Here is a 22,163-nt window from a genome sequence, read left to right on the forward strand (position 1 = left end):
ATTTGACCATGCACTGCGTGGCAAGGAAAAGACGGCATGGAAAGCCTTCCAGTTAGTGGCAATAAATGTTCTCGGAAACAACAAGGCAGACAACTACAGGTTGTTGGTGGAAAACCTCCTCAAGGCATACAAAAGCCTTGGTTGCAACATGTCACTAAAGATACATTTTTTGCACTCTCATCTAGATTTTTTTCCACCGAACTGCTGACCAGTGAGCGACGAGCACGGCGAGCGATTTCACCAGGACATTGCAACAATGGAGAAATGCTATCAGGGCAAATGGAGCCCATTAATGCTTGCAGACTATTGCTGGACAATGACAAGAGATGCTCCATTTAATGAATACAAGAGACAAGCCAAGAAGCGCCAAGTAGACACTGAATAGGACTAAACTATGTACATAATAGTTTTTTGCCTTTTGTTTCATAATAAATTTTATTTATATAATCCTTTTGCTGATTTTTAAAGTGTTACATAAACAGGACAGGTGAAATATTATCATGTAAAGCAACCATAAACACATGAAAAGACCTAGGTTTACAATTTATGATTAAAACTCTACTATCTACACAATATACATAGACATAAAATGTAAAAACTTAAATATCTTAGAAACAGTAGCCAATCAGTTGTTTTAATTGTCATATTTGAATTCAGCACATCAAAATACATAATAAATAGCGCATTTTATCTCTGAAGCAGATGACTTCTCAAAAATTGTAGACCAGTAAAATCATAAAAACTTTTTGTATTGCAGGGTTTTCCCCTCTCCACCTTGTAATAAAGAGCAAAAATGGAGAGGTCTTGATAAAATTCTGGAAATTTGGAAACTTTAATGCACTACAGTTTTTGTTTTGTTTTTTTTCCTATTTGTTTAGTTTAAATGAAAAACTTTTCAGGGAAGAGAATGTGTGGAGGTATGACTAAAAGCCTGATGGCACTTCTACCTTATAGAGCTTATGAGAAGACCTTTGTTTCTAGCACATCATTAGATCGAAGTATACTTCTGTCCTAAATAGTGACTATGTAAAAATGGAATCTTCTTCCTGAATAGATCTGCTCCCTGTCTGTATTCTGAATCCTGTCTACTGACTTTAGTGACATAAATAGATTGTTATATCTTTTTATTCCTGTTAAACTTTCAGAACCAACAAACAAAGAGTGATTGTTCTTTCCAGTGCCCAGTTAACATAATTGTCTCCTAAGTTTTGATTATAGAGGTTATCGATTACTTTATACTGGTGCAAATGCATTAAGAGCGATGGTATTGCACACGTGTGATTCAAAGCATAATTTGAAGACTGTGGAGTTCTACAGATGTGACCAAAGGTCATAATTAAGGGTACAGTTTAGTGAGGGGTATTTTTAGTAAAAGTCATGGACAGGTCACGGACCATAAAAATACATCTGACTGAGGGCTAGTCTACACTGGCAATGCTAAAGCTTTAACGTGCCTTGTATGGTCGCTCTAAAAAAAACACCTCCACGAGGGGCGTAGCTCCCAGCGCTGGGGCACTGTCTACACTGACGCTTTACAGAGTTGCAACTTGCTGCACTCGGGTGTTTTTTTCACACTCCTGAGTGAGAAAGTTGCAGCGCTGTTAATTGCCAGTGTAGACAAGCCCTAAATCTTAACTGGGGAGCCGCTGCTCTGGGGTGAGCCCCAGGAGGCCATTGCTTTTTCTCTTAATCTTCCAGCCATCCTTATCTGCCTCCTCTAAGCCTTTCAGCTCAGTCCAGCTGTGAATAATGGAGAAAATGTATAGATTTGTAAATATACACAAAATATATATTTAATAATAAGCTGTGAGTGATAAGGATTACAGGGGTGAGTGCCAGAGGGACTCTGGGTGTGTTTGAACTAGCTTTGATGGGAAGGAAAGAGTGCAGCCTGATTTTTAAATCTCAAGCTGGATTTGCAAGTAAAATAAACACACAACTATATTTTATAAACTGAGTACACTTGAAATGACAGTTGAGAGACAATGCACTTTGATTCCCTCAATGTCATTTTTAGAGTCACTTTTCAAAGTAGAACTGTGCTATAATGACTGAGGTAGCTGAAGAAAGATGGAGTAAATGATGCAAATTGATTACAAGTGTATCTTTGATGTAACTTTTATAATAGCAATATTAATATCCCTTGTAACTCACAATCTGTAGAGCCTCAATATTCTCCACGATTCTAATCTCAGTTACATTTGGAGTATGTACAAAGAAGTTGGTGTGGGCTCAGTGTACTCTGGATTTATGCTAGTGTAACGAGATCAGAATCTGGCCGGTCATGTACATCTACCCCTTCTCTCTCTCTCCTGCTTTTGTGCTTTCAACGATTCCTCTTGCCTGTATGTTGCAAATTAACTACCCTTAAACAAAAAATAGACCCTATGTTGCCATTGCTTGCAAAGCAAGGTACACAAAGAGCCAGATTTGTTCTGATACTCTAGATTTACTGAACAAATATTTTATATGCTACTGTAAAAGTTTTGTTAGAAAATAAACTGCTTGCTTGAACTCTTTTCCCCAAAGAAACTTCTCCTATATAAGCATAACATCTGCTATAAATTGTTATGAGTAATATCTTCTAAAACCACTTCCATAGAAACAAGAATTCTTATTTCCATTTATGATAATATTTCACAATCAAAGAAGCTGCAAAAGAAATAGGAATGAGATCTTCTGGTTGCAAGCTATGTAATCCTGTTGTCTACGTTCGCTTCTTAAAACATCACTTTCCTGTTATACATGTAATATATTGTATGTGTATCAACAGGACCTTTAGATTAGGGGGGTTTTCTATTTTTTTAATATTGGATCTGTGGTCAACTGAAAGGTTATCAGAGTCAGGCTGTCACACAGAAGAAGAAGAATACTGAAACAGGAACCTACTGGCTTCTTTAACCTTTTGCTGTAAGGAAATGTGCCTTTCTCCATTTGATTTTGAAAAAGGAAATAGATTGTGGTGGTGTGGCTGTGGAACTTTCTCTTTCTGCCTCTATCATTGCAAATGTGTTAGTTAAAGAAATGAAAAGAAAAAGTCTTCTATTAAACAGTAGAATTGAACAGTAGAATATCTTAGCTCTGTCAAGATAACACAGTGAAAGTGATTGACTGCCCTTTTTGTTTTGTTTTAGGTGTCAGAAACTATTTGAAAGAAGCATTAGTGAATATCATTGCTGTGCACGCAGAGGTGAGGTAACTTTAGATTATTCACATTATTACAAGCGTCAAACAAAATACGTTGGCTGACTTCGTTGGAAATGAGCATTCTGAAAATCAGGCCACTTTTATTTACGTGTTTAAATACAAATTTTATTAAAGATGTGGGCGTGGTTAAAAATTGTATGAACTTCCATCACTAACACCATATATCAAATTTTAGGGCTTGTTTATCCTGAAAGAGAATCCAGAATAAAGTAGCATGTGCATTTAAAGTGGATTAACTATTCCTGATTAATTCTAGATGTAGACACTCTTATTCCGGAATAAGAGTGCCTTATCTGAATTAGTATGGATTAAATTTGGTTTACCTATGTGAACAGTTAGTACGCAGCAAGCTGGGAAGTAAGTCTACTTTGTGCTATCCTGCTGCTATCCTAACTGTCTGTGTGGATCCTGCTGTCATGCCCAAAAATTTCCCTAGTGCACTTTAATCTACTCCTGTTTCAAAACAAGGTAGGTCAAAGCAAACTAAGGGTATGTCTACACTACGAAATTAGGTCAATTTAATAGAAGTCGTTTTTTTAGAAATCGATTTGATACAGTCGATTGTGTGTGTCCCCACTAAGCGCATTAAATCGGTGGTGTGCATCCACAGTACCGAGGCTAGCGTCGACTTTTGGAGCGTTACACTGTGGTAGCTATCCCACAGTTCCCGCAGTCTCCGCCGCCCATTGGAATTCTGGGTTGAGCTTCCAATGCCTGATGGGGCAAAAACATTGTCGCAGGTGGTCCTGGGTACATGTTGTCAGGCCCCTCCCTCCCTCCCTCTGTGAAAGCAATGGCAAAAAATCGTTTCTCGCCTTTTTTCCTGGGTTGACCCATGCAGACAACATACCACGGCAAGCATTGAGCCCACTCAGCTCACTGTCACCATATGTCTCCTGGGTGCTGCTGGCAGACGCGGTACTGCAGTGCTACACAGCATCATCCCCTTGCCTTGCCTTGCGGACAGCAGACGGTAGAATATGACTGCTAGCCGTCATCGTCGTCCCTCGGTTAGGTTGATCGGGGGCGCCTTGGCAGACATGGGTGCTCCTGGCCGGCCTCAGTCAGGTCGGTCGAGGGTGCCTGGACAAAAATGGGAATGACTCCAGGTCATTTTCTTCTTTAAGTTTTGTCTAATGGAGATTCAGTCCTGCCTGGAAAATCATGCCAGCTGGACGATTCTGCCTCAGGCTGCTCTCCCAGTCGGCAGCACCGCACGGTCGCATCTACCCCAGCCTACCCCTTGCTCCCATGGCTCATGAAGCCTGGACAGTAGAAAGGAGCAGTCCAACTATAGGCTGAGCAAGTGCGTAATAGTGGTAGAATGTGCCTTTGGATGTTTAAAAGCGTGCTGGCGCAGTTTACGGACTCAGTTAGACCTCAGCGAAACCAGTATTCCCATCGTTATTACTGCATGCTGTGTGCTCCACAATATCTGTGAGAATAAGGGGGAGACATTTATGGTGGGGTGGGAGGTTGAGGCAAATCGCCTGGCCACTGATTACGCGCAGCCATACACCAGGGCAGTTAGAAGAGCACAACAGGGTGCGCTGTACATCAGAGAAGCTTTGAAAACCAGTTTCATGACTGGCCAGGCTACAGTGTGAAAGTTCTATTTGTTTCTCCTTGATGAAAACGTGCCCCCTTGGTTCACTCTACTTCCCTGTAAGCCATCTGCCCTCCCCTCCCCCTTTTGATCTTCGCTTGCAGAGGCAATAAAGTCATCGTTGTTTCAAATTCATGCATTCTTTATTAATTCATCACACAAATGAGGGGATAACCGCCAAGGTAGCCCGGGAGGAGTGGGAGAGGAGGGAAGTACAGGGTGGGGTAGTTGTAGGGGCACCTCCTAGAAGCTCTTCTAACTGCCCTGCTGTATGGTATGTAGCTCATCATAAAAGCGGCATGTCTGGGGCTCGGACCCGGAGCGGCCGTTTGCCTCTCTGGTTCTTTGGTAGGCTTCTCGCAACACTGCGGCAGGTCCTTGTTATAACCTCTGTCCTTCATGCCTTTGGAGGTTTTTTCAAATATTCTGGCATTTCATCTTTTGGAACGGAGTTTGGATAGCACGGATTCATCTCCCCATACAGCGATCAGATCCAGTACCTCCCGTTTGGTCCATGCTGGAGCTCTTTTGCGATTCTGGGACTCCATGGTCACCTGTGCTGATCAGCTCGCTACGCTGGCCAAACAGGAAATTCAAAAGTTTGCGGGGCTTTTCCTGTCTACCTGGCCAGTGCATCTGAGTTGAAAGTGCTGTCCAGAGCAGTCACAATGGAGCACTCTGGGATAGCTCCTGGTGGCCAATACCATTGAATTGCATCCACACTACCCCAAATTCAACCCAGCAGGGTCGATTTCAGCGCTAATCCCCTCGTCGGAGAGGAGTACAGAAATCGATTTTAAGAGCCCTTTAAGTCGACAAAAATGGCTTCGTCGTGTGGACGGGTGCGGGGTTAAATCGATCTAACACTACTAAATTCGACCTAAACTCGTAGTGTAGATCAGGGCTAAGAGTAAATAAGAGTGCCTTATTCCAAATTAGTATGGTTTAAACTAATTTAAAATAAGGTACTCTTGTTCTGGAATAAGTATCCACATGTGGAGTTAATCAGGGGTAGCTGTTTTGGAATAACTTCCTGTGGAGACAAATCCTTGGTGTGTGCTTTTTATTTTCTTTCAACAATCTGAAAAAGAGGAAAGTCAAAGTATAAAACTCAATTCTTCTCTTTCCGTGCATGTTTTAAAAAAATACAGTGCTCTTTGTATGAACTGAGTTAGTTTGTGCTTCAAGAGATGGGAGTGTAGGGGAAGTGTTGAACATGTGCTGCTTGAGCGGGAAAACATACATCATGTTGCATGGAAATTCATCAAGCAAAAATAGAAAATCTGGAGTGGATGCATGGTATATATTTGCCTGCATGACCCCATTTTGCGACTTTCTGTTTCGTGTAACCCAGACAACAACAAAGCAACGTAACAACCAAGGAATCCAAGGAATTTTAGTTAGTGCTCTCTGATGTGAGCACATGGACTTGTGTGTTGCAACACAGCTTCTCTAAATCCGGCCGTGTAGTAGAAATTGCATATCTAATCTAATTGTGACATTAGGGGCAGATCGATTCTGAGACTTGATGGACACAAATGTGCTGCATCCAGCTTCATACAAATATGTGCTCATGAGTGGCACCATCAGTTTCAATGCATGTGTTGAGAGTGCAGGATATTCATTCTTGACAGTGAACCCAGAACTCTAGGAGAGAAAATTGGGCATATGTTACTCCCAAGAATCAATCACAGGAAATTTCGATGAGCTGTTCAATTTCAGCTGCTGGCAAATCCATGGCATGAGGCTTGCAAACAGGTTTCACTCCCAGTCATACTTTATAAGTACAAGGTCAGGGGAAAAGGATGCAAACCATTACTCCATCTGGCTGAGATGCTCAGTCATCCCATGTCTGGGAGTGTCTGGGAGGCCAAATAATTTCATTATCAGCCAATAACTTACAGCACAGAGACAGCAATTTACAATGATTCTTTATCGAGTACTAACAGGATACTTATGGTGGCATAAAAGAAGATATGGGCCCTGCCTTAAGGAGCTTACAAGCCACTGCAGATTCCCATCTCAGAAAAAGCTAGCACAGACTCCTACTGGCTCAAGCAGAGAGGATGCTCTTATGGTAAAACTGCTGCCCATAGATAAGTATCTTCTGGATTCAAATCTCCCTCCCCTGGATGCTGGCAGAGCCAGAGGGTGCAAATGGTTAAATGGCATCCATATAACCACCTCCGTACAGCCAACGTGTCTGGACCTGCTCCACAAATACTGTCCCAGGAAGTTGCTGTTTTACAAAATGATGATCTCTGCATTGAGTGACCTCACACACACCATAGGTGTAAGGTCGCACTTTGTGGAGGTCACCATTTTGTAGATCAAAATAGCAGTCTCCTGGTGTGGCACCTGTGGAGCAAGTCCGGACGTGTTTGGGGGCAGACAGCGTCAGATTGCGAACCGAATCTGACCTGTTGGACCCACAACCCCCTCTGCTGAGGGCACTACCCCAGTTTGGGAACCGCGGATATGTAGCATCTGGACTCCCAAAATGGGCCATGGCTTGCAACAGAGAGGAGGAGTGTATGTTAAAAAAGTAAGCGTGAAATACTGATGAAAATTGAAATAATTATTTGCAGAGCTGCATACTTCCAGATGCATACCTAAGTGTAAATAGACTATTGCAGGAATTTTCTACAATACTTAAGCTATAGCACCTGTTCTAAATAATCCCATCCCTCACCATCACAAAATGTATTTTCTCATTAATATTACCAAAACCATTCTTTCACATAGCACAAATAACACTGTTCAGTCTTTAGACCCTCTTTACTTGCTTAAAATTGGCTTTTGAGTATTTTAGACTCCTTTTAATATTTTCTTTAATTAGAGAGACTAATGCTAATTGAAATATTTTCATGGGTTTTGGAATTCCAATTAAAACAGATTTTTGTTTTGATGCAGGTATTTACCTTCAGTGTATGTAGCACAAATACTGCAGCATTGTGCCAGTACTTGAGAATGAAGGAGTTAACATAACTATAAACCACAGTGAAAATGATTAGTCTGTTTTCATTTTCCAGGATGAGTAAATTACGTGAAAGGAACAAACAAAATAAGTTAGATTTTTCTTTTAAATTCAGTTAAAATAATCTAAATTGTTTTTAATAAACACAAGTAAGGACATTTTTAAAATGATTTTTAACTTGGCTGTGTCCTTTTAAGTAGGTATAATTATCAAAGTCCTGATTCAGCCAGGGAGTTAAGCATATGCCTACCTTAAAAAAGTTTGTTGTCTCATTAACGTCAATTGGACTACTCGTGCTTAAAATTAGGGCACATGCATAAATACCCTATTGAATTGGATGCTAGTTGATTTTCCCGTGTTAAGCTTTGCCTCATGAATTTCTATGTGTGAAATGACATTTTCACAAGTACTTGCAGAAGTATGTGAATTTGATCACTGGTGTGAAATTTTACAATTTCCACAAGAGTAACACTGTTTTCTGCTGAAATTTTGCCAATCTGGCTCAGTCTTAGATTTTGCTAGCAACACTGCTGATTTTTGTAGTTTAAACAACAATAGTTAACCATCAACTGTGCAATAGGCAGGTTCTGAGGTGAAAAAAATTGTTCCTTTTAACTAAAATGTCAAATTTGAACTGAAACCAAAATAAGTATAGTTTTTGCAAAAATGTGGTGATTTACTATGGCTGAGAATTTTTTTCCTCAGTTCTAACAAGTAATGTTGAGAATGGCCATTGTGGGTACAAATACTTTCCTCTTAGTAGAAGGCTTTGACTGTTTTCTTGGTATGCTTGTGTTGTATTGCTCAGCAACACCTGCATGAAATGGCTTTTTCCCATATTGCTTTTACCATTTTTCTCTGTATGTGACCAAAATTGTTGGCTTTTGTGGGTCAAAGCAGTTAAAAGCAAGATGATTATTTGAACTCGTAGGTGAGTGACTGATAGCCAGCATATGTGTGGTCAGCGTGCCTTGGCTGTAGTGCAAATCTGTTATGTTACAGTTTGTTTAGTCTGTGAAATCCATGACACATCACTCTCACATATATCGTGAAAAATCGGGTATGGTTCCTAAATTCATATTTGAGTTTTACTCATCCGCATACTGGTGTTTCTCTAAATATTTTCCACTGATTATGCATTTCTATAAAGCAGTTTTTCATTGTCAAATCAGACACGCTCCTAACTTTCACATAAAGCAAAGGTCCTATAGTAAAAGTGTGACCCAATCATTTGTTGTTGATTGCTTGTTTGTTTTTTTAAGAAATCTGAATAAATGAATAATGAAATTTCTAGCCAAAATCATCATCTTTCCACATGACTCTGATCACATCACTTCCTCCTCAAATCACCATCCCTTTTTCTTTCCCCTCTTTTCCACATGTAATCCACACTGTCCTCATTTTCATCGTCAAGGCTTAACACAACTCAATCTCATTTCCTCTTACCCACCTCTTGCTCCGTGTTCTGCCCAATTTTCTCTCCTAATTATCTGAGACATTATCCCTCTTCCAGTGCACTAACAGTCTCTTACTGTCTTTAAATCTCTCCTAAAAACTGACTTTTTTGCCAAGCTTCAGAACTCTGACACTGTTTGATCTCATTTTGGCACCTATCTTTTTGTTTTGTTATTCTATTATTTTGTAAGGTGGATCTTGTATTATTATTAAATTGAATTATGGCAGCAACTATGGACCCTAATTGGGAATCCAGGCACCGTTGTTCTCAGTGTTATACAAGCAAGTAATAAAAAAGACAGTCCAAGAGAGTTTTCATTCTAGGTTTATGGGGAAGAAGTGGGAAGAAGATAAGGTGCTTCTGGGAAAAGCAACGAAACATGCAATCAAGGTTAACTCTTTGCATGTCCATATTAAGGTGCAATATAAATATTAATACAGATACCCAATTCATAGCTCTGATTTAAAACCTGCAGGTATTCACCATCTCTAAGGAATTAGTGCCTCGAGTACTGTCAAGGATTGTGGAATCTGTTGCTGAAGAACTAAGTCGACTGATGCAGTGTGTGTCATCGTTCAGTAAAAATGGAGCTTTACAGGTAGATAAAGACTCTGAGTTTCTATTTCTGAGTTGAGAAAATTGGAAATACTGTAGCTAGAAAGTGAGAGAGAGATTCCCCATTGTTATTGGACTGTAGCATAATAGCCTGTTTGTACTCAAATGCAACAAACAGCTGTTGTAGAAGTTATATTTTTACCCATTATTTTACAGCAGCTGATTAAATATTTTGATTGTGTTCTTATTTTTGTCCGCAAAGATTTTGGTTTTGATAATGTTTTTAATTGTATTTTATAGCTTGTTTTTAAATCTGTTGGTATTAGTGTGGAAAGATCAGTGTAGTGATGTGTCATAGTTGTATATTATTCCACTGTTTGGAGAGAGAATAAAAACATTTCCTGTATCGTACGACTCCAGAGGAAGGCATAGCTGCAAAATATCTGCAAATGACATCACTATGGAAACACGTGCAAAAATTACCATTAAAAGAAGGTCTTAAAGATCCATTTATCAAAAGTCTTGCCATTCCCATTTCAGATTAGATGAACCAGTACTAACAACAATGAGCAAATGAACTGTGACCAGAGTATTTTAAATAAACAGAGGTGGGTGGGAATGTGTGCTGGCCCATTCAGAGAATCATAGAATATCAGGGTTGGAAGGGACCTCAGGAGGTCATTTAGTCCAACCACCTGCTCAAAGCAGGACCAATCCCCGGACAGATTTTTGCCCCAAATCCCTAAATGGCCCCTACAAGGATTGAATTCACAACCCTGGGTTTAGCAGGCCAATGCTCAAACCACTGAGCTATCCCCCCCTTGTTTCTAACAATTTATTTTGAGTGCTTTTCTTGTGAAATTAAGATTCCCAATGAGGTTCAAGGAAGGTTCTTAGGATTTTGTAAATAACTATAACCCTGGTGCGTCATTAGCAAAATATTTATAGAATACATGGTTTAATCACATTCTTCATAGAATCCGATCCAATAGTTCTTACTCAGACAAAACTCTTAAGTCAATGCTTTTGAATCTTTTGACTGAGGAATACCTATCAGCTATATATGGTCTGTGAATTGTTTGTAGTCCAGGCAATTGTAGATCTTAAAATATCTTCATATTCGGGTTTTACTTCTATTCTTCCATGTCTTGTATTTAAAAAGCATGTTTAGCTTTTAAAACCCATTCTTAATAATGTAGATAAAAGGAATAGAAATCTGCAGCCAACACCCATCTTACTGTTCTTTCAGATTTATTTTAGAATTCTAAAGCAACTGAAAATCTAAACGAAAATGGGTTTATTTTTAAAAATATATTACACTCTTAGTAATGAAGATACAATGTAGAGTATTATCAACTTAACGTTTAAAGAAGAGGTCCATAGATTAGTTATGCTTTTTAGTTAGCAATTAAACTTAATTGGAGCAGAAGACTCCATAGCCTAGTGAAATTACAAGGGTGGAATTAACTAGTGTATATTTAAAATGTAATTACACGTAAATGTATTAAATACAAATGTGACAAGGAGTGAAGGAAAATATTTGAGACCGAAATATGATATGATGTAATCCACAGTGGTCTGATACAAAGGAGCTTTGTGTTCCATATTGGCATACATGAGCATTCTGGTAGTTTACCTACCATTAATTGTGCATATTTTCCAAAAGGGATTTTGGAGGGATGAGGCGTTTACTCACAATAGTTGTATAATGTTATTAAATGCAAAGTCTCAGGACTACAGTCAAATATTTGGTTTTTGTTTTTAAATCAAGCTTATGATTTTTTTAAACAAATGACCTATACTGTGTGGCAGGGTCTTTCAGATTGTGGCAGTGCCTGATTTGAACTCATACCATGGAAGTGGTGGCACTTTACCAATCCATGGGTAAAACAGATATTTTAACACTGCCCTGCTCACTTCTGATTGCTCCCATTAGTTTGAACTAGTTCTAGAGAAGTCTAAAGAAAAAAGAAAACTCCCTTTGACTCAACAGGCACTTTCTCTGACACACAGCCTCTCTAGGACTTGCAGGAACTACCAGCTGCCATTTCATATTCTCTCCAGCAGTCTTGGCATCTGGTTTGGGGAAATGTAAATATTAAATCCCACCATATTATAAACCTTATGTACAGTTTCGATTTTAAATATACTTGTAATACTTTCCAAGTATTATTAGTAGAATAGCATTTGAAGGAGAATTCATGTGGGAAGGACTTCTTGTCACAGCCGGGTAAAGTTGGTAAATAAAGGCTCTACACAATTAATTTTTGAGTTGAGTAAGTAGCCCACCTTTTGTTGAACTCACTCCCTGAACCCATAACTGAAAGAATTCTCTCTCCCAGCAGAAAAATTTGTCAGTTGTGGTCCCTTTCTGTCATTCTGGCCATAATCAACCCTCACTATTGATAGACTGATTGTACCAAAACCAGTAGGATATGGACCAGACCAAACTGCTCAATAATACCCATTCCCTGTGGAAAAAACTGAGCTTTGACAAGAGATGCCTCAATCTGTATTTAACAGCCATTCCCCTGATCCAGCCACCCCCTACATATCCAGGCTTCACTCACTCCCCAGCCTTGTGCTTGACGTTAGGCATAAACTATGGCTTCTGATAATGTGCCACTATCACAGTGGGATTTTGCCTCTTAAAACTGAAACAAAACTACACAACTTAGGCCTGGTCCACACTAACCCCCCACTTCGAACTAAGATACGCAACTTCAGCTACGTGAATAACGTAGCTGAAGTCGAAGTACCTTAGTTCGAACTTACCGCGGGTCCAGACGCGGCAGGCAGGCTCCCCCGTTGATGCCGCATACTCCTCTCGCTGAGCAGGAGTACCGGCGTCAACGGCGAGCACTTCCGGGATCAATCCGGGATTGATTTATCGCATCTAGACAAGACGCGATAAATCGATCTCAGAAGATCGATTGCTTACCGCCGGACCCGGAGGTAAGTCTATACCTAAGGGTAGGTAAGTATAGACTTACCTCCGGGTTCGGCGGTAAGCAATCAATCTTCTGGGATCGATCCTGGAAGTGCTTGCTGTCGACGCCGGTACTCCTGCTCGGCGAGAGGAGTACACGGCATCGATGGGGGAGCCTGCCTGCCGCGTCTGTACCCGCGGTATGTTCGAACTAATTACTACGTTATTCACGTAGCTGAAGTTGCGTATCTTAGTTCTAAGTGGGGGGTTAGTGTGGACCAGGCCTTAGTGTTACATTGAAACCCAAAAACTCAAAATTTTATTGGTGGCAGAACCAGGGTCTAAAGGTGCCTAAGGCACCCAGCTCTCAAAAATCCTAACCCATTCATCCTGAAAGAACCTACAAGATGTTCAAGGAAGTTGAGAAGGCCCATCTTTGCTTGCCATTTTCCTACAAGAGAAACCTTTCTCCTTAACATAAATTGGTGGTCAGCTAAATCCTAATGCTTGCCAGGAAATCCTGCACCCTTAACGCACAAATCTATGCTGGCTGCCTAACTAGCAGGGGAAAATAAAAACTCTGTATGTATGATAGATGTATAAGATATTCCCAAACAAAAGCCTTCATTACAGTTGAAAATAAATATGTATGTTAGAGTTTAAAAAGCTTAATTAGAAAGTTGACATGGTTATATTAACTTTGGTTAAGTTTGGATCAGTCTCTGCATTTCATGATTGGATCCACCAGAATCTCTGTAATGGGCTGAACAAAAGCTGATTGTGAATTATGGTGAAGTTTGTGGCTCTAATCCATTTCTAGAAAGAAATGTGTAAATGGGATTTTTTTTAAGTATTGATCAAATTCATGGTGTTACCATCTTCACATAAAATCCATGACGGAAATTATTTCAATGAGAGCAAAGAAAATCTCTTACACCCTGATTGATTCACTTTTACCTCAGAAATGTACCCAAACTTCATTTTCCATCGTAGCCTGCTTAGCTGGAAATTGACATACAGGTACATTGCTGAGGCAAAATCCCCAAGCCTGTATACTCAGTGAAGTGACAGATAAGAGAAGTGGAGCAGAACCATCTACTTCCTCATCTGAAGAAGAAAATTAATTCAGCAGCAAAACCCAGATTAAAATGTGTATTAACCGATTTTTGTTCTCTTGTGTTTTCTTCCTCTCTGGCCAAGCTGTGATGTAAGTGCTAGTCTTGCCCTTTAGAAAGCAATAGCTAAACGTAGAAAAGCATGGAAATGCTATCTCAGAGCAGAAAAAGAGCACCAGAGTTCATGCTTTGGTACTGTTACTGGGAGACCGCTCTTTGTTTGGAGACAGCTACATAGTGATTGGATAAACAATTTGACTTCAATTTCACAAATCTGTAATAGTTCCTGTAGCACTTCCTAACTGACATGGCAGAGTGGTAACCAGAAATACAGGAAACAAGTTATTGAAGTTAAGGCTGCTTAAAGTTGCAATGTGCAGTAATATTTTGCTTCTGAAAACAGGCGAGAGGCTTTGTGACATATATGTTTAATTAACCCAAGAATGTTTTAAATTTGTAACAATGGTTACATTCTGTCTCTAGGCAAAGCTTGAAATTTGTGCATTGAGAGATGCTGTGGCCGTATACCTAACACCAGAAAGCAAGTAAGATGCTAAGTAGATTGTGCTCTTGATTTAAAATGAAATGCCTGATAAATATGAAAAAAATACTACATATAGTTTAAATATTTGTTGAAAGAAATTTTATTTCAAATTAATTTCAAACAATGAATACTCAGTTATTAAACTCATCTCTGATAATGGGAAATATTGTTACTCTTATTATCAGATTTTGAGCAGTATCTTTTCATCTAATTTGGGGCGTATTGCTTCCCCACTCTCCAAGTGTCTGGCAGAGATAGGGATCTGGATGAAAACAATATGGCATAAACACAGATTGGATAAGATGAAAATGCTGCTTGTTGCAATCAAAACAAAGTCATTCACAGTCTCTGGGTCTCATTAGGCTCCTCCTGGTTCCTGGACTCCCCACTAGAAGTAATGGCCAGAAATACCTTCGTTCATCTTCTGTTGGCCAAAATGTACCCTTCCCACTTGAATGCAGATTTTGACACTGTTACCTACAGCTCTGTCAACTTAGCACTTGACTACTGTAACACCCTCTATGTAGGGCTCTTGGAATGCCAGTCAGCTGTTCAGCTAGTATAGAATGGAATGGCCTGTCTCTTAAGTACATCAAGCCAGTGAGAGCATATACATCTGTACTTTGTACTCTTCATTTTATTCCTGTTCACTTCTGGGTGGAATTCAGATGGTTAACTATTGTCTATAGCACCATAAATGACTAAGACCAGTTATTTCGAAGACTGCCTCTTCCTCTATGGCCCCTCACAGCGACTGTGTTCAGCATGAATATTTTTGCTGTCAGTCTCCAGAGTTTATCTGGTATCAGGTATTTTCAGTGGCTGTGGAATTTCCTCAGGCTAGAAGTCTACCTGAGCCTATGGCTGGCTATGTTCAAATTATACATAAGCCTGAGGTGTTGAGTTGATAATGTGTTAATTTAGCTCAGTCAAAACATTTCATAAATTGAAGTATGTATTCATGGAGCTACAGAGGGAGGTTGTGAGAGAGAGCTATTATACTTGGGAAAAATTAAATATGTTTGCATTACAGCTCAAGTTTTAAGCAAGCTTTGGAAGCCCTGCCGCAACTCTTAAGTGGAGCAGACAAAAAGTAAGTGTACTTGTACTTCCTTTTATAATACCACTCGCAAGAGCACTGTTTTTTTAGTGCAGTAGCAAGATAGTGGTGCTGAAGAATAAGTTATGGCATTTGACTTTTGCAAGTCACAGAATGGCAGTCCTGATTCAGGACAAAGCCCTGATTCAGTGTGGCACATTAGACCTAAATTTTACAGCAGAAACTTTGGCTTTATGTGACACTGTTCTGTTCCCTAGTCCAGTCTAATCAATACAGTATCATTTTTGAATTACAGTCAATTATAGCTTTTCACGCTAATTTTCAAGTTTCAGTGTGCTGCATTGTCTTATTCTATTGAATACCAATAACTGCATTGGAGAAATAGCCAGGGAGGAAAACTGAAGGTTTGACAATTGGTGTTTTGGGGAACTTGGAAGACAGTTTTGTTTGGTTTTGTAATCCAAAGGCTTTAAATAAGAGGGGAATGTAGCATTCCTTTAAATTCAGAAGAAGAGGAAATTTAATTCCTCTTTCCCAATCCCAGCAGCCCTTGACAAAGGCATTCTGCCATGCTACATCTAAACCGGTATCTATACAGTGGCGGATAAGCACATTAGTTTCATGTTTAGACTAAAATCAGAAATAGTGCCAACATTTAAATTGTCATAATTAACTTTCAGAGTTAACACCCATTGTGGTGAATGGACAGATTCATGTCTCCAGACCTATTGTTTCAGGCTGTCAGCAAATTCAAGTAAATGTTACAGTGTTCATTTCCACTGTTTTTTCACAACTGAAGGGCTAGAAACTTAATTTTTTTCCTAAATGAAAGCTTAGATTCTGGAATATAATTAAAAACTAATAATTTTTTTTTAAATAGCCACTTATACCATCATCTAATTGTATTATACAAGGGCCCTTGATACTGGCCCAGAAGGATTCAGATCTGAAGGTGATGGCCACTGTGACCCTAGTCTAGCAAAGAATTTATGTATGCACTTAGACTAAAGCATGTTAGTAATGCCATGTGATAAATGGGCCTACTCACACATTTAAGGTGAAGTATGTTATTAGTGCTTCGCTGGTTTGGGGCCAGAGTGCTCAGCACTTTACAATGTTGAGCCCATAATGAATGTATTTACACACACAATCACATGCACACATGTCTCAGAAAAACAAACTTGGCATTGGTTTGTGTTCTGTCTATGAAACTGAAACCAAAGATGTGTGAAACATTTGCACGGAATCCATTCAGACATCACCCTAGTTCAATATTCTGTAGACGCAAGCAAAGTATGCTTGCACAACTACAACATTTGTGAACCCTGCCTCCCTGCAATGGGCCTCCATCCATTTATCCAACAATTACTCCTTGCTCCTGCCATCCACAAGCCTCAAGACCTCTCCCCACCTTTTAGAGCTCTACAGGAGGGGCTGAAGATAAAAAAGGAGCCTCTTTTGGGGTAAGGAAGGTTCCCCTTTGCAATTGGAGTTCATCGAAATTAAACTTTCAGACAAACCCGTAGGACTTGGTATGTTTCTAACCACTGTGTGCTGAACTACAGAGGGCGGTTCACAAACAAAGCACTGTACAGTTTTTACAGCTCTACCTCCACCCAGAGGGCAGCTCTGAGGCCCAGAGAGTTAAGGATGTGTTCTATATCTTAAATTATTTTCTCAGGTATGTTACCACTACATCTGTAAACTCCCCCACACCATTCATGACAAAATTAAAAATAATTATGTTAAATGTATTTTTTATGGAATGATTTAGAGCTGCTGGTGTTACCAATAACATGCTCCATGTAATATTGAAATATTCACCTGCGTGTGAATGATGGATGTCCTCAGTAGCCTTTCCCAGAGGGACTGTTGGGGAAGTGGGTATTAATTTGTGCTTTCACTCGCTGATCGTAGGAAAGACACACACCTGTTAATTTTACAGCACACAACGTATTATTTGTTCTTTGAAGGAAATGATTGACATCTGCTTAAAGGAAGCCTTCAACGGATTTTATAAAATTGTATGGGCTGCCCTTTCTTGCTTCTGTTGATGTAGACCTAAAATTTTGGGGTTTCCTCCTCCCCCAAAAACACTTAATTTTACCTTAGAAATATGAATTCTGATTTTCCCTGGTTTTGCTGGAGGAATTTCTTGTCAATCTGAGATGTTCAGTGTGACCTAATTAAAGCGATGGGAGTATTGAATCTTTAACAAAGACATCCTGTCACAAATACTCCATATGCGTTGTAGCTGAAGAGGAAAGACGGTCTGTGGTTAAGGCACTCGACTATTGTTCAGGAGATCTGGTTTCGATTCCCAGCTCTACCACAGACTTCCTGTGTGACTTGGGACAAGGCACTTAACCTCTCTGTGTCACAGTTCCGTATCTGTAAAATGGGGGTGATGGTACTTCCTTTCTCCCATCCTTTGTCTAGTGTTAGACTGTAAATTCTTTGATGCAGGAACTGTCTCTTATTCCATGTATGTATGGTGCCTAGTGCAGTGAAACCCCTAGTCTCATCTGAGGCCTCTAGCCATGCCTGTGACACAAATAATTACCTTGAGTCCAATAGGTGCTAGCATAAACAATAAAGCATTTTAAATAGCCTGATGGAAAATCTCGTTACCTTGCATTTGCTCAGCTTTCAATCGCTTGACTTTTTTTTGATGTTGCCATTTCACTAGTTCTCCAGGCACCATAGTCTCTTCCTAAGTAGCAAACCAGGCCTTTACAAAAAAAAAAAAAAAAATCAGACAACATTATTTTGTGCTGCTACTCTGAAACCTGACATTATTTTGTGTGTGTTTGTGTTTTCAGGGTGGTAGGCACTGTACAGACACAGAGAAAGAAACGTTTTCTGTCCAAAAGAGTTTATAGTCTAAATAGACCTAGACCATAAGGAGGGGAAAAAAGGTGGGAGGCTGGGAGAAACAAGACTACTTTTTCTTTTGCAGGTTCCCTCTTTAATGAAAATTTATTTTTGAAGATAGCATTTATATGAAGGCAAAAGCATACAACTTGATAATACCTCTGAGGCTATGTTCTTCCATGAGCACATAATTTTTACTGTCCCCTTATGCAGCAGGTTAAATATATCATGTGCATGCTGTACATCTAAACATCAGCTATATATGGATTTGTAAACAAGTGCCAGCATTTGATCTGATTTAAGTTGACCATGTATTTGAGAACACAGAAATAACTGCTAACGCTTTAAGTAGGGTTTTCCTTTATCATCCTATTCAGCCACATGAAAACAGGCTCCTTGTGATGCATTCTAAAAGAACAAGCTTGTGGGACTATAAGAAAAAGTGGCAAGTTAACACAATCTGGTCCTAACATTCCCAATGCTCTGCTACTGATTCCCTGAAAGCTGCTGCTTCCAGTATGTGTCTGTTGGTGTCACTGCAGTGGAATTTGTCATTTTCCTGCTATATAGTGAGAAATTACACCTCTACCTCGATATAACGCTGTCCTCAGAGCCAAAAAATCTTACCGCATTATAAGTGAAACCGCGTTATATCGAACTTGCTTTGATCCACCGGACTGCGCCCCCCCCGGAGCGCTGCTTTACTGCGTTATATCCGAATTCATGTTATATCGGGGTAGAGGTGTATAAGAATTTTCATACTAGAACGAATCAGAAGTCTCTGTGTTCAAGTATTTGGTCTCTAACAGTGGTTTATACAGGATCTGTTACCAAAGGATGTAAAGCTACTTCAGAGCACCCAGTTGTCTGACATGATACTGTGGGAGGGTAAGAAAGTACGAGAGGAACTTGAACGCAAAAGAATAAGATTTTCCTTGCATTACCCATAATAAGTAGATTTTTTTTTTAAAAGATAAAATATAGGTGTGCATCTACAGTACCTGCTTTTGTAGTAGTGCATGTTTGTTCCTGGTATGCTATACTGGAGAAACTGAACTATTTAATGTATACAAAAATATTACTGCCTTAATGTGTCCAAGGTCAGAGAGCTTGGGATATATGCGACATTAATTACTTTCTAAATAAATGGATAAACCAAACTTGCAACACCCCAAATCTGTAAACTCCAAACTGCCAAAGTTATACAATGTTTTCTTTTTTACAGGTTATTAGAAGAGCTACTAAACAAATTTAAAAGTAGTATGCACCTGCAGCTCACCTGCTTTCAAGCTTCTTCAGCAATGATGAAAACATAGACGACAGCAAAATGCAAGCATCCCACAAAAGAACACAGATAAACACACTCCCATTACTCCCGTCCTTTTTCATTTCCTTTGAACACTTAGCAGAATACTTTCTCATTGGAGTGGTGTTTCAGTTTACTGGCAAGCAATGGTGTGATTCATGTGGTGTAGCCTTCAAAATAAGAAAGATTATTAGAAATGCCACTGTAAAAAAAAATATCTATTGTTTTTCATCGTATCAAGGCGGTTAGACAAACTTTGCTCTAATATCCTCTTCACAGCTGTATGTTTATAGAGAAATCTTCATTTGTGTGCTGCAAAGTATATTTCATTTGTTAGATATCTATTTTGAAAATGGGGCATGTTAGACCTATCTCCGTGTACCAGTTTGAAACTCCCTGGATGCACAGGAATGCTGATGAGAACGGATTTGTATATTGGCATGTTGTATAAACTATCCAAATGCGTACTACAAATGTTACTAACTGCAGATGGCTCTAATACACATTCAAATATAGTATGCTGGAGAAGGAGCTGCATATTTAAAAAATTTAGCACTTTGGGTAATTTCTCTGCCATTGTCTTCAAGTGCTCACAAATCTGACTCCTTGGTATTTTTTAAATTCAGTTGATCTCCTGGGCAGGGCAATATTGTGTTGTCTATTCCAGTTCAGTCAGAAAGTCAAGGTTAAACGTATAGCTGAAATATAGAAGTATGGTTACCTTTTCAGTGGCCACTTAACAGTTAGTTACTACTCTGCGTTGTAAATGCAAGCATCGCAGTATTTTAAATAATCTAAATCTTCACTAAATCAAATATTCTTTATTGGTTAAGGTCCAGAAGAGCAAACAACTTCTCAGATAGTCAAAAATAAGCTACCAATAGTGTAGTGTAGGCCACTGGACTTTGCTGCTTCCTTCCCACTTCCTCTCCTGCCTTGTCTCCTCCTTTTAGACTTACTCCCTCTGTCTGCCATCCCTCCCTGGTTGTATCATTCTCATCAGGAAATACTGAATCCCTGTTGTGGGTGGGTGGAGATTAAGCAGACCAAAGACAAATTCTGCTATTACTGCCATTGGAGTGTAATCCTAGAAGCTGTGTATGTATTGTGGCTTTTCTACTGACCCTAAGGACTCACATGCTGTGACTTAATGTAAAGTACAGGAAATAAAGATGCCATAAACTAAAACAAATATTAATTGGTATAGGCTGTTAGTTTTGGGGGGGGTTGTTTTTTTTATTGATCTACTAAACTAATAAAGGCCAATAATTATCTGCTGTTTATGTATTTAAAGTTATTTTGGTCTGGTTTACAGAAGCCATAATTTGAATTCACAAAATATTTTTCATGAATCACCAGAAATTCTTTATCTTGCCAATATAGTTAAATGCTTTAAAAATAAAATATAGAGCTTCAGTAATAAACTATGTGTTGCCTATATATGTAACTAAATAAGCATTAAGAGCATTTTAATGAAAATCTGAAACTTTTTAAGTGTATATGCTTATTGAGGGAGTATTAAACAGTTACCTGGACCACTGTTGTTTTCCTAAATCTGTTATCTAACCTAAGCTGAGTATATAAATTTATAGTCACAGTTTCTGATATGATTGTACAGTTTGTTAGACCTGTAAAGGCACTAACTTCAGAATAATAAAGTGATGTTTAAGCAAGATGACCATTAACTTTTTGTGATTTCATTATTTTTGAAAAATTTATGACCTTCTTTACATAATATGTGAGGTTTTATATTTGCATCAGCTAGGTTGCAACATTTCTGAAGCTTTTGTGCTAAAGTAAGAAACATCCCTCAGAGTGTCATTATGTTGGTCATCTTATGTAACAAGAGATTGGTTGTTCTCTTCAAAACCTAAACCAAGCCATTTGCTTTTAGTTCAGTCTTTCTACAAGAATGCTGAATGTTACTGACAGAGGGGCTAAGAATAATGGGAAAGGGATTGCATGCTACTTGAATTAAACATGGTGAGGAAAGGGGTCATGAACCAATGTAGTACAAAAGTATTAGATTTCAAGAAAGCAGATTTGGGAAAAATGAAGAAACCTAATGAAGAAGGTTCAATGGAAGAAATTATTAAAATCTACTTGTGTGGAAGAGGGGTTAGGAATGCTACGATACCATAATTAAGGTACAATAGACAACAGTTCCTCTGAAAAAGAAGATTATGAGAAACAAGAAGTGGTCAATGCGGCTTCAGAAGGACCTGTTCAAAGATACAGTGAGTAAAAAAACTTTACTGGAAATGGAAAAGCATTGTGGGGACCACACCAGAATATATAGTCAGATAAGACTTGAAGAGAGCACAAATGCAGATGCACACACACACACACACACTTCATGATAGCAAAAAAGTGTTTTAAGGGTTAAGAGTATTTATAAGGATGTACGGCTTAATGGCAATACTAGAGGAAAATTCAGCCAATTAGTAAATGGACCTAGATACTACCCTGAGAGGCCTCTATAAGGCCAAAAAATCAGCAAGGTACTTAAGAACATGCCTGACTTTAAGTGTCAT

General features: G+C 39.1%; 1 protein-coding gene across 1 annotated transcript in view; it reads left to right on the top strand.

The window, feature by feature from the left end:
* The window catches only part of EXOC2 (exocyst complex component 2), a 206,281-nt gene extending 184,967 nt beyond the window's left edge, over positions 1-21,314 (top strand). Inside the window, exons 24-28 of the mRNA XM_034762224.1 lie at positions 3,135-3,190; positions 9,722-9,844; positions 14,329-14,390; positions 15,423-15,482; positions 19,549-21,314. Coding sequence (XP_034618115.1) covers positions 3,135-3,190; positions 9,722-9,844; positions 14,329-14,390; positions 15,423-15,482; positions 19,549-19,639 — 392 coding nt within the window. The 3' untranslated portion in view covers positions 19,640-21,314. The remainder of the gene's footprint in view (positions 1-3,134; positions 3,191-9,721; positions 9,845-14,328; positions 14,391-15,422; positions 15,483-19,548) is intronic.
* Positions 21,315-22,163: the final 849 nt, after the last annotated feature.

Source organism: Trachemys scripta, chromosome 2 (genome assembly GCF_013100865.1).
Source record: "Trachemys scripta elegans isolate TJP31775 chromosome 2, CAS_Tse_1.0, whole genome shotgun sequence".
Taxonomy (NCBI): domain Eukaryota; kingdom Metazoa; phylum Chordata; order Testudines; family Emydidae; genus Trachemys; species Trachemys scripta.